We start from the raw sequence: 13,372 nt of genomic DNA on the forward strand, positions 1-13,372 counted from the left end.
AGGGCAGAACCCGGGTCAGAAGGCCTGAGTTTGAGCCTTTATTCCATCATCCATTGACAGGAGGATAAAAGTGCCAAGTCACCGTTAACCTCTCTGATCTCAGTCTCCTCATCAGTGGGTATTTATCATCTTACCTCTCTCACTGGGTTATTGTGAATAGCAAAATAGTAATGATTTGCCATATGTGAAAATTCTCTTTAAGTCACAGAGTACTGAGTAAAGTCAACATGGCCATTAATTTATCACTCTTTGGTAATCATCCATTGCACTGTGGACTTGAACTGACCTTATTGTCAATTTAACCTCAATTTTTTTCTTTTCTTTTCTTCCTTTCTTTGATACGGAGTCTCGCTCTATTGCCCAGGCTGGAGTGCAGTGGCGTGATCTTGGCTCACTGCAATCTCCACCTCCTGGGTTCAAGCGATTCTCATGCCTCTGCCTCCTGAGTAGCTGGGATTGCAGGCACGTGCCACCACGCCCGGCTAATTTTTGTATTTTAATAGAGACAGTGTTTCACCATGTTGGCCAGGCTGGTCTCAAATTCCTGACCTCAAATGATCCACCCACCTCAGCCTCCCAAAGTGCTGGGATTACAGGCGTGAGCCACTGCACCCAGCCATTTTTTTTTCTACTCTACGCAAAACATGTCTCCCTATCGCCTACTTGTAAAGTTGTCTTTTTGTCTCAAGAATGGACACGTAACATTTACTCCTGTTAATATTAATCTTCTAAGAATTAGCCCATAATTCGTAGAAGGTGAATGTTGACAGCTTTTGAATATTAATTGTTATCCAAAATATTCACCATCTTTTCTGGCTGTGTGTCATTCATAAATCTGGTGAGTGTGACCATCAATCTGCATCTAAATCTTTGCTGAATGTATTGAGAAAGGGACGGGAAGCAAGACAAGGCTCTCTCTCTCTCCAGACTAATGTACACCCTTTGGGGCTTAGTCTTTCTTCAATTCTTAGCACATTTGCCCAATTATAGTAACATCCAGCCAGCAATGTGCTAGTGTGTCATGTCAGTAGCTTAACATCGCCAATATGGGAGTTTTTTTTTTGAGATAGGGTCTGGCTATCGCCTAGGCTAGAGTACAGTGGTGTGATCATGGCTTATTACAGCATGGACCTCCTGGGCTCAAGCCATCTTCCTGCCTCAGCCACCTGAGTAGCTGAGACTATAGGTGCATGCCACCATGTCTGGCTAACTGTTAAAAATTTTTGTAGAAATGGGGTGTTGCTTTGTTGCCCAGGCTGGTCTTGAACTTTTGGCGTGAAGCGAGCCTCCTACAGTGGCCTCCCAAAGTGCTGGGATTACAGGCCCAGCCACTGCACCCCGTTAGTGGTATTTATACCACAGGAATTGGCGAATGATACAAACCAGAGCTCTGCTCCCACTGCCGGTCCTGCCAAGAGCCAGTTGTTAAACATTTACCGGCACACCACTGCATCCAGCCCACGTTTATGTATCATACCCTAAAGATATAGGGAAACACTTTGTCAAACACCTCCAAATTAACACATAGAGCTTCATGGAGCTTAGCCTACAAAACAGTTCAACATGCATTATCCAATTTGGTTCTCTCCACACTCCAGGAAGCTGAAGGGATGACTATTACTATATCCATTTTAAAGACAGGAACACAAGGCATAGAGAGTTCTTTAAAGACTGACTCAGAGCTGGAGAGCAAGTTAGTGTCGACAGTGAGGCTCGAATTCCTGTTTTCTGATCATAAGGTCCGTGTTCTTTTTGAGTCACTATCTGACTGCTCCCCCATTCGTTATCAAATGTACTCCGAAGTCCTCAGGGGTTGGTACTCTGGGTTTAAGACACAGACAAGTTGAGAGGGATTCTACAACAGCCCCTGCCCTTCCCATTAGCAGCCATCATGAGGATTTATAAGCACTGCTTCTCAAACTGGGATTCAGATCTGTTCTAGGGGGAGGGTCCTCAAGTTTTTGAAAATACTCTGCATTTTGTTTATAATTTCATTGTTGACAAGCCAACTAAAGTGACAGCAGGCCAGGTGCAGTGGCTCAAGCCTGTAATTCCAGCACTCTGGGAGGCTGAGGTGGGCGGATTGCTTGAGCTCAAGAGTTTGAGACCAGCCTGGGCAACATAGCAAGACTCCTCTCTACTAAAATTTAAATATATTAGCTGGGTGTGGTGGTGCACACCTATAGTTCCAGCTACTTGGGGCACTGAGATGGGAGAACTGCCTGACCCCAGGAGGTTGAGGCTGCAGTGAGCCATGATCGCACCACTGTACTCTAGCCTAGGCAATGTAGCTGAGATCCTGTCTCATAAACAAATAAATAAACAAATAAATAAATAAAGTGACAGCAATTCTTAATGCAGTGTTTCTCAAACTGGGGGCCCTGAGTTCTCAGGGAGAAATGCTGGTTTGTTTTCTGGGCTGGGGAATAGAAGGGAGGGCAGGGGACAAGTGGCAGGCAAGGAAAGCTCAAGGTGAGTGTTACGAACTGGGCAGAGCAGACAGGTTTTGCTCAGCCCTCCCTGTGTCCAAACCACTTTAATTAGGCACCAACCTTAAAGACTGAGAGATCTCACATCAAAGCCAGATTTCCAGAATCTCTTAAAAAATGAGAAATTTGGCAAGACCAGACCACCAGTCCACTTAGAGACAATCGGGTGGAGCTGAGGAGGGGCTGTCCCTTTTCAGAGGGGCGAGAGCCCTCCGATTTGCCACATCTCCTCCCCATTCCCTATTTTAGGGGTTACAGACTCAAATGACCCTAGGGGCACAGCAGTGAAAGTCAATGAGTGGAACAGGCTGTGTGTGAGATGATAAATGGCCTTTGACCTTGAGCCTCAGTGCTGGGGGCAAAAGAGGAGGGGCTGGGTTGAGACCCTGAATAAAGGGGTGGCTGTCTTGTCCCTGTAGGGCCCCTGAGGTTTGGGCACAGCAAATTTCTGAGGGCTAAATGTGGTGGAGAGACCCCAGTTGGGACTCTTGCCCTGACTACCGGGAAAGTTCCTTCATGCCCTGTGCCTCAGTTTCCTTATCTGGAGTGATGATGATTATAACAGCACTTACCTTACAGTGTTGTGGTTAGGATAAATTAAACAACACAAAATTCTCTCTCTCTTTTTTTTTTTAAATGTAGAGATGAGGTCTCGCTTTGTTGCCCAGGCTGGTCTTGAACTCCTGGCTTCAGGCGATCCTCCTGCCTTGGCCTCCCAAAGTGCTGAAATTACAGGCATGAGCCACTGCGACTGGCCTAAAATTCTTGAAATAGTTCTCAAAGCCCACAAGGAGCCCTCAGTCTTTACTGGCTGCTATTACTCTGCCCCCAGCCACTTCGTGCTTTCACTTCCGGCAGGTCACTGTGTTTGTGGCAGCTGCTCTTGAATCTGAGGTGGGGGCTGTGATGGCGGGTGGCGGGGGGGAGACATCCCTGCCCACTGAATGGATCAAAAGTGTCTCAAAGACAGATTTTTCTTCTGAAGGAAGAGGCCTGGGTAAGATGCAAGTGAGGTGATGGTGAAGGGGGAGTTAGAAGGGAAACTGAGGCAGGAAAAGGCAAAAGCACAGTGCTGCTTCCTGCTGGGGGGAGTGGAGTGGGTGCTGTAGACCTGAAGCTGGAGCTCAGCTTTTCTTGCATCTACTTAGGCCCCCACGGGGGACACCTTCCCACCCACTAGCACCTCCTTCAAGCCTACCCACCCTCAAGTCCCCTGCTGTGGATTCAGCTGCCGGCCCACCCTGGACCATCTCCAGGGACCACAGGGCTCTCTCCTGGGCCCTGCTGGCTCAATTTTTCTTTTTTCCAATTAAAAACTTTATGAAAGGCAAAGAAGACAGGCCTCTCACACCTGCAGACTGCATCAGGCTGGATGGGAGCTGTGGGCTGGAAAGATGGGCTAAAGCTAAGATAGCTCCATGTCGGGGCTGACAGATATGGAACAGGAAGAATGGACTTCTGGGTGTCTGGGTGATGGCCAGTGGCGTATGCGGGCAGTATGAATGGCAGGCTGGGACCTGCAACCAAGGGAGGCATCGGTGGCATTAGATGGTGCTCTGGGGTCCACAGATGACACCTGGAGCAGGGACAGCGCTCAGCATCCCATGTGAACACTTGCAGTGGCGAGGGGTACTCGGTGAATGCAGGCATTGTGCAGAAGGTCCGGCATCACCGTTGCTTTTTTATAGAAGGGCATGATGTCCCATTCTACAGATGAGACATGTCACTCAGAAAACTGAGTACCCCTTCCCCATCTGCCTGGCTGGAAAGGGAGAGCTCACCTTCTAACACAGGCACAGGTGGCTCCAAGCGTGGGCCATGGCCTTGGGGGATCTTCAGTGCTCCCCGGGGGCACAAAGGCAGTGAATATTTGAAAGAGCCAGAGCTGGATGTTCAGAGCGGAGACAGAGCCTGTGGGAAAACTGCCTCCAAATGTTGAAAGGTGGTCAGATGGCTTGGAGGGAGAAAGGGGTTTCTCCCTGCAACTCCAAAAGGCAAAACCAAGGTCAGAGGGAGTGACATTCTCCCTCACCATAGAAATAACTGAAGAGGGAATGAGCATGGAGCACTCCTCCAACCACGGAGTTACAGGAGGGAGGCGCGGGGCACGGGGCAGCTCAGGCAACAGCAGGACAAGGTTAGCAGGCAAGAAAGGCCCACCCTTGCATCGTGGTGGTGTAGAGAGGGTGAGGCTGACAGCACCAAGAGGGATCTGGGGCTCATTTTAGAATCAGCCGTAGAGCCACCCCCTCTCTGTCCACTGCCTCACACATTTGCTCATTCATTCAAAAAATACTTCTCTGTACTGTGTGGAACAAGACAGATGCAGCCATGCCTTTAAGGAGCCCTGCAACTCAGTATTAGCCTATTTGGTAGGTGCTGCAAGACAGAAGAAGCCGGGGTGGGAGAAAGCCTCCCTGGAAGAGGTGGAACTGAAGTGGAGGCTTCAAGGATGAGTGCAGTTAGCCAGATGAAGGGAGCTGGGAAGGGTGTCGGAGGTGCAGGGAACAGCACGTGTGAGGGCCCTGAGTGAGGGCACAAGAATGAAGCCACAAGGAAGTGGAAGGCGGAACAAATCAGATTTGTGTTTAGAAAGCCCATTCTGGTTACCGTGCTGGGCTAGGGTCTGATGCAGGGGCAAGGCTGAGTCTGCGGCACTCAGATGGAGGCAGAAGATCACAGTGCGTGGACTAGGGCGGTTACGTAGGAAATCAGAAGCGGATGGAATTGACACTTATCTAGGAAATAAAATCAAATAAAAGGATGTGGCAATTGTTCCAATGGAGAGAAAAGAAACGGGGTGGACTTGGTCACTTCAGGTCTGGACCTGAGCCTCAATATCACTGTTTAGCAATGTGGCCCATCCACCCCACTGCAGAGGGGCCCTACTCCCTTGTCCTCATGTGTTCACAAGGAAACATGTACTCTATTCCTAGGAGAGGAGATGCTGGAATGACCCTGGCCCTCTCCCCACCCTTCTTCCCTGTGGGAGGAGGCTCTGTCAGATGAGGTGGTGAGGGCCTGCACCAGCCGCACAATCCCTTTCCCAGGCGGGTGGGGTGAAGGTGCTGAAGACAAGGCTGCTTACCCTGTGGCCAGCGTTCCTCTTCTAGGCGAGTCTGTTTTAGGACACAGATCATCTCCTTCTGTTCCCGTGCCCAGGTAAGCAAACCCAGCTTAGGGAGTAGGACCTGCCTTCTACACTTGGGCCTCAGGTTCAAGCCTCTCTTCAGCTCGACTTTCCTTGCACTTAAGTTAACTGATGCCTGTGCCTGTTTTTCCATGGGTTCAGGACCTGTGGGGAAAGACCAGGACTGGTCCCTCCTCATACCCAAACTCACCTGTGGGGTCTGTGTACTGAAGGAGCTCTTTATTTCCTATAAGGATATTACCCCTATCTGGAGAATGTGACTCTGTACTTGATTTCCAATTTTAAATAAACCTTCCTGCTGCCTGATATTTATCAGAAACATTGTTGTAAATATCAATATAGAGAGTATTTCCTGGACAGGCTTGATGGCTCATGCCTTCCAACACTTTGGGAGGCTGAAGTGGGAGGATTGCTTGAGCCCAGGAATTTGAGACCAGCCTAGGAAATATAGTGAGACCTCGTTCTCTACTAAAATAAAAACAAAACAAACAAAAGCTAGGGGGCACTGTGGCTTACGCTTGTAGTCCCAGTTAGGAGGCTAAAGCAGGATCGCCTGAGCCCACAAGTTCGAGGCCGCAGTGAGCCGTGATCACACCACTGCACTCCAGCCTGAGCAACAGTGTGAGACCCTGTCTCTTACAAAAGAGAAAGAGGGTATTTCCTGAAGGTAGCAATGCATTCCTCTAGTTGCTCCAAATTTTAAGTTTGGGTTAAGCAATATTACCAATATGTTTATGGCTGGGGAGTATTGTGTTGGTCCTTGCCTTAGCCCTAGGAAGCGGTTGTGACATTGTTGAGAACATTGCGTAACTTTGTCACGTGGTATCCCCTTCATTTCCTCATACAGGAGAGACCTCCCAGGGGCTCGGGACCAGAAATCACAGTGATTTGAGCAAGTTGTTTGATTTTTATCTTATGCACAGTGTAAATCATGTAACTGCTTGCTTCTCTGCTGGCATCGGGGTCTCTGGGCCTCATGGTTTGCATTTGGTACAGTAGCCACATCCTGGGCGACACCATGTTTTCTCTACTCTATCTCTGTCTCAGTTTCCTCACTATATGTATCTTTGCAAACTACTGAAACCCTTTTCAGGATGAGGCGGAGCATAAGAACACCTCCCTGTGTCTTCCTCTCCCTCCCTTATGGCACAGTGTCCCTCACTCCAGGGCATTTTCCCAGAACGCTCTTCAGTCTGGGAAAAAGGTTCACATGGGAGATGGTCCAAGTTTGTAAATTCCAGTAGGAGGCCTGTGTGGGGCACACGCTTAAGAGGCACGTTCTCAAATCCCTGGAAGTAAGTGTAGAGTGCCAAGAATCGGTGTCACAGCTTGGAAAGTCAATAAACCGAATGCACTATCCCAAAAGGTGGGCCTGGCTGAAGTGATCAGCCCTTCTCTACGGTCCTTTATGAGTCAGCAAGGATTCCCACACCCCTCATTAGCAAGGAGCACAGGGGGACACAGCAATGGTCCCTACAAGATGGCCCTCAGCCAAGTACCCGTCAGAAGCAGGCGGTGGCCTCAGCTTGGCCCCTCTGGTACAGCAATTCCAGATGGTTCGGAGTCCAGCCATAGATGAGGGAAGTCCACTCATCCCCGATGGGTGGCTCAGCCTCCTCCAGGTGACACCTCTAGCTCATTACCTCCACCACTTAATTCTCACTAATCATGAGCACTCACTTGCAGTCACACCGCCAGCTTTGGGGTGAGGACAGACGCCTAGGCACCAGCACCAAATGCCCAAGTGCCTGCCTGGCTGCCAAGAGCCTGCAATGCACACCGCCGATTGCATTTGAATGCGACTCCAAGATAAGATGCCAAACTTCCACCACCTTGTCACTCTTGGAGCTGGGGCTTCTGACTCATGGCCAGGGCCACTCTGGGGCCAGGTGTCACTAGGATGGACCTACTGCCCCAGGGCCCCAGCTCCAATCTTCGCAGGCCTCCCCTGCCCTCCTCCCTTGTACCCATCCTGCAGTGACCCTTCAGGAAAGGTCTGGAACAGCCCAAGGCTCCCTCCAACTGCTGCTGGGGAGCCCCTTAGGGCCCAGCTAAGTGCACATCAAATATTAGGAGGACTCTCCACGTGGGGGACCACTTCAGGTGCACTCCCCCAGGAAGCTTAGCTGCCTCCCATCAGCCTGCCCCCCATTCAACCTGGCCTCTACCCTCAGACACCCCAGAACTGTAGAGTGCTTGGTTTAATATACTAGTTCACATCTTTTCTTTATGAATTTCAGCTAAAACACCAACCACCACAAACTGAGCAACCAGTCCCTAGTTCACCTCAGGTGCTGGGGAGGTGTTGGGGATGAGGGTGGGACCTTTGCTTGGAGGCCTTGACTTTCCTGCAGGTGGCCTGGGGCTTCAGGTGTGGGGCTGGGCATGCCGGCACCAGGTGTGTTTCCTTGGTGATGGGTACCAGGTGACTGGCGCCTGCTGCTGCCCTGTGTGGCTTGGATCCTCTGGGCCAGGACAGCTTACCCAGCAGCCGGTGCCTTGCCCCATTTTGCCCTGGGCCTGCACCTCACTGGAGGAGGAGGGGCACTGGGGGAGTTTGAAGGGGAACGGGACTGTCCCTGGCCTTCAGAGCAGCCTGGCAGGAGGATGAGTTCCTCTGCCCACTTCTGAGGAAGGAGAAGCAGAGAAAGCACTCTCATTCTGCCCACAGCCCCAGGCCTCCCCGAGCCTCAGGCTCCTCTGAGCCATTTCCAATTGTACCTTTCCAGGACTTTCCTGATGTGTCCCTCCTCAGTGCTCTGAGGCCTGTGTGGTCTGTGGCCCTTTGTGCCCGATTGTCAAGGCTGCTCTCCAAGGCCGCAGGCCCTGAGGACAGGGACTGGGCTCCACATGCCTTGAGGCCCTGACAGTACCCACCCTGTTGCCAGGTGCCTCCCACTGGTGAAGCCAGCCAGCGTGATGATGGCTGGGGCTGGGCAGGCAGAACTCAGACCAGACTTCAGTTCCGACCCCTTACCATGCCAGGTGGGGCTCTGGGGCAGGTGGCTTTTCTGCCCAGAGCCTCAGTGTGTCCTTCTGGACAAGTGGGGACTGATGTGGACAAATGCAGACCATCTTCCTCTCACTCCTTGGGGAGGAGGCTTAGGAGGGCCCTACAAGTAAGCAATGGCCCAGAGTGCACCAGAGCTAGAGGTCCGCCTGGGGCAGGGCAGAGTTGGCTCCCACCACGGGCTGTGCAGTAGACGGCTGCCACCTCCCTCCTGCCACAAGCAGAACCCTGCCTGGGGCCCTGCAGGGATTTTAGAGGTTTCTGAGAACAAGCTGTGCCAAGGAATCAGCAGGTTCCTTCCAGCTCGCAGAGAGCATGTGGTGTGTGTGCATGTGAGCATGTGTACGTATGCGCACGCTTCTGCATGTACGCAGTGAGAGGAGATGGGGTGTTGTCTGGGTGTCTAGGTGGGGAGGAAGTAGAGCACGCCAGAGCCCAGACCATGCTCACATGAACCCAAAACTTGGTTTCAGGCTAGCTTGTCCCTGGCTCAGAACGGCTTTGAGAGGCAGGACCTAAGGACACCAGGAGGTGAGAGGACACGCAGGAAAGGGAGTGTGGGATGGAGGGAAGGACATTAATGACATGTGTCAGCAGGGGTGGGGAGAGGGACAGAGAGGCCCTGCCATGGGCACTAAGGAGTCCAGCTGGGAGCAGAAATGCCAGGAGGGGGCCATCCGGTGGGAGCAGGAGCAGAGGGCTGGCCAACTCTCCATGGGGCCCCAGAGCTCCTGCTCCTGGGCTGGCAGGGGAGGAAGCACCTACCTGTACCACGGTGGGTGGGTGCTGAAGACCTGGAGTCATAGATGGCAGGGTCCTGCACCTGGAGAGTCATCCAGTGCCCCCTTGGTGCCTGGGCCCAGAGCCCACCGCGCCTGCAGCACCAAGGGCCATTCTGAGGATCTGAAAGGAGAGGTCCGACCCTGAGCCCCAAGGTAGATTCAAGGAGGCCTCGGGAAGCTGCGAAGAAGCCAAACTCCCCGGAGTGGAGGTCTGAGGAAGCCAGGACACTGTGCAGAAAAAAGGGCCTAGGATGGAGGCAACCAGCATGGGCCAGCTGGGGCTGGGGTGGCATAAGGCAGGGCGCGGGTGGGAGCAGTATGTGTGGGAAGCAGACAGAGACCGGCCCCAGGGTCCTGCCGGACAAAGAACTTGAAAGACAGAGCAGGGAACCCAGGCAGAGCCCAAGCCCCGACTGGAGAGGTCAGTTTTTGGAGTGTGGCAATGGTTGGAGGGAGAGAGCTGGGCATTGGAGGCAAAGGCCAGAGGGCAGGTCAGGATGGTAACTGGGATGGCCCTGGAGCCCAGGGGCATGGAGGGACTCCAGAGGTGGCAGGCAGGTAGTCAGCCTGCTCCATGACTACCAGCTGGCCTGGGCGCCTCCCTCCTAGTCCCTGCTAGTGCCTGCTCTGTCCTGTCCTGCCCTGCTTCCTTCCCTGCTGGAAGAGCAGGAAGGCCTCTAGCTCGTTGGGTCAGGACCCAATTTATGAAATGAAGTCCCTGAGCAGACGGTGGGGCTTGGGAGCTACGAAGACAGCAGTGCTCTAGGAGCGGGGTGTGGGTGACAGAGGTGGGGCTTGGGAGCTACGAAGACAGCAGTGCTCTAGGAGCGGGGTGTGGGTGACAGAGGTAGGGCTTGGGAGCTACGAAGACAGCAGTGCTCTAGGAGCGGGGTGTGGGTGACAGAGGTGGGGCTTGGGAGCTACGAAGACAGCAGTGCTCTAGGAGCGGGGTGTGGGTGACAGAGGTGGGGCTTGGGAGCTACGAAGACAGCAGTGCTCTAGGAGCGGGGTGTGGGTGACAGAGGTGGGGCTTGGGAGTGGCTCAGGGTCTGGTTAAGCCATGTGGGCAAAAGGGGCTGCTGCCCATGGATCAACCCTGAGCAGGGTTGGGAGGAAAGGGGATGAGGAAGGAGGAGGCTGGAGACAGGGAGTGCTGGGGATGGGAGAGCTGGTGGGGTCCCGGAGACAGACAGGGAGGGGAGGATGAGGAGAGGAAGATGCAGTAGGGGAGGGGCTACCAGTCCAGGGTTGGGGGGAGGTGCCCTGAAGGAAGGTGGGGGACGGAGGGACAACCTGAATAGGAGAGGGGTATCCAGGGAAGACGGTGGCAAGTGGAGACAGAGAAGGTGCCAGGCAGGGGAATGATGGGAAGGTGCTAGGTAGGGGAAGGAGGGAGAGGATGCCAGGCAGGGGAAGGAGGGAAGGTGCCAGACAGGGGGAGTAGGAAGCAGAGCATGCCAGGCAGGAGCAGGTTGAGAAAGTGCTCGGCAGGGGGGAGGTGACAGGCAATGGGAGGAGGTGGTGCCAGACAGGGGGAGGAGGGGAAGGTGCCAGGCAGGAGGGTGCCAGACGAGGGAAGGAAGGGAGATGCAGGTGGAGGGAGGATAGGAAGGTACTGGAGAGGGAAGGAGGGGAAGATGCCAGGCAGCGATGGGGAGGAGGTGGTGTCACAGAGGGGCTGAATGGGAGTCTGCCAGTCAGGGAAGAGGTGCAAGGAAGAGGTACGAGGTTGGGGTGGGGGTGGAGGGAGGTGCCAGGCGGGGGGACGCAAAGAGTCAGGAGTGGGGGAGATACCTGGAAAGGAGGAGGGGATGCCAGGTAGGGAGGAGGGGAAGTGCCAGGTGAGGAGAAGGTGCCAGGCAGGAGAAGGAGGGGGGATGCCTGGCAGTGGGAGAAGGGATGCCAGGCAGGGGGAGGAGGGGGAAGCCAGGCAGGGGGAGGAGGGATGCCAGGCAGGGAGGAGAAGGGATGCCAGGCAGGGGGAGGAGGGGGATGCCAGGCAGGGGGAGGAGGGGGAAGATGCCAACAGAGGCGAGCAGAGACTGCCAGGCAGGGAAGGCGGGGGCGCCGGCGCAGCGCGGCCGGGAGGCGCCTTCGCCAAGGGCCGTGGGGGCCGCGCGGCGCGGGTCGCTCACCTGCTCCCCCGGGACCCCGGCCCGGAGCGCGGCCGCCCGCTCCCCGCTCGGCGCTCGGCTCGGCCCGGCGCCTGCGCCGCTGCAGCCCGGAGCGGGGGAGGCGCAGGGAGCGTCTGCAAAGAGCGAGGAGCTTAATAATGAGTTAGGGACCGGAGCAGGAAGCGTCGCCCCATCCAGCCGTCGGTGTGCTCGCCAGCTCGGAGCCCCGCGGCGGGCCCTGGCCAGACCCGTTGTGATCTTCAGCCTGTACACAGATGTGTCGTAGGTCTGTGCTTGCATCTGCACGTCCACGAGTCACACACGCAGTCAGCATCCTGTGTGGCCGCAGACATCACCTACACTAGGACCACACACGCGCATGCACGTGGGCGCGCACACACAGGCACACAAACAGTTGTCCTCACACACAGATTCAGTCAGATCATCCTACGTGGCTGCAGACATTACCTAGACGAGGTCCCGGACACCCATGTGCACCCCGCCCCCCAATACGCACACATCCTGGGAGGCTTTGGGTCCATCAAGCCTCAAGGCCATGTTCTCACTAATGCCAATCTTCTCCTTTTATGTACTCAATACTTAAATTTGGCAGCTTGGAGAAGCCTCTTCCCAATTTCCAGCCAGGCAAGCCCAGCTCTGGCCATCTCATGGGCTCTTCCAGGGCCCCGCCTCACACAGCTGAGCTACCACAGTGCCCAGCACAGAGGGGGACCCCAGCCTACCCGCAGAATGAAGGAGCCCTAGAGAGCTCAGGCAACAGCGGGGGAAGTGGGAGCACCTCCCTAAGCAGCCAGCGGGCAGGGAGCCTGCCAAGCATTTGGGGTTAGGTGGGCCTGGCAGGCCCCCAGTAGGAGGCAGGCAGGCAGCAGGGATTCATGGTCTGAGGCTGAGGTCAAGGTCAGGTCCTTCTCCCTCAGGTTCCCGCCTCTGCCCCCGCAGATATCCAGCCTTTCCCCAGGCCAGGCCACGCCCTCAACACTAGGGGTATTTTGGGGTCTGGGCTCTGCACTGCCTGGGTTTGTCTCTGTGATGGGCAGGCCCAAGGCAGAGACAGAGCTTTTCCACACCTTCCCTTTCTGGTACCTTCCTATCCTCCCTTCATCTGAAAATATTTATGTTTTATTCTTTTAATTTTTTTTTTTTTTGAGACTAAGTCTTGCTCTTGTCCCCCAAGGCTGGAGTGCGATGGCGCGATCTCAGCTCACTGCGACCTCTGCCTCCTGGGTTCAAGAGATTCTCTTGCCTCAGCCTCCCAAGTAGCTGGGATTACGGGCACCTGCCACCATGCCTGGCTAATTTTTGTATTTTTAGTAGAGACGAGGTTTCACCATGTTGGCTAGGCTGGTCTCGAACTCCTGACCTCAGGTGATCTGCCCGCCTCGGCCTCCCAAAGTGCTGGGATTACAGGCGTGAGCCACCGCACCCTTCATGTTTTAAATTTTTAATTGTGATAAAATAAACATAATGTAAAATTTACCATCTTAGCCATTTTGAAGCGTATGTTAGGTATTGTAAAGTATTTCACATTGTTGTGCAACCAATCTCCAGAACTCTTTCCATCATCCCAAACTGGAACTCTGTATCCATCTAACAACTCCCCCTTCCCCCTTCCCGTCCCCTGGCAACCACATTCTACTTTCTGTCCATAAATTTGACTACTCCATGTACCTCATATAGTGCCTTTGTGGCTGGCTTATTTCACTTCACACAATGTCTTCAAGGTTCATCCACATTGTAACACGAGTCAGGATTTTCTTCCTTTTTAAGGCCGAAATGTATTCCATTGTGTGTATACACCCCTGTTG

At 53.9% G+C, this 13,372-nt stretch overlaps 1 protein-coding gene across 2 annotated transcripts in view; it reads right to left on the bottom strand.

Moving 5' to 3' along the window:
• Positions 1-11,659, bottom strand: part of SMARCD3 (SWI/SNF related, matrix associated, actin dependent regulator of chromatin, subfamily d, member 3) — a 38,367-nt gene extending 26,708 nt beyond the window's left edge. For both annotated transcript variants that reach the window (XM_054494106.2, XM_063667987.1), the window contains exons 1-2: positions 11,568-11,659; positions 9,416-9,553 (exon numbers count right to left, since the gene is read on the bottom strand). In XM_054494106.2, coding sequence (XP_054350081.1) covers positions 9,416-9,454 — 39 coding nt within the window. In that variant the 5' untranslated portion in view covers positions 9,455-9,553; positions 11,568-11,659. The remainder of the gene's footprint in view (positions 1-9,415; positions 9,554-11,567) is intronic.
• Between the last annotated feature and the right edge of the window lie 1,713 nt (positions 11,660-13,372).

The sequence above is a fragment of the Pongo pygmaeus genome, chromosome 6 (genome assembly GCF_028885625.2).
Source record: "Pongo pygmaeus isolate AG05252 chromosome 6, NHGRI_mPonPyg2-v2.0_pri, whole genome shotgun sequence".
Classification (NCBI taxonomy): Eukaryota; Metazoa; Chordata; class Mammalia; order Primates; family Hominidae; genus Pongo; species Pongo pygmaeus.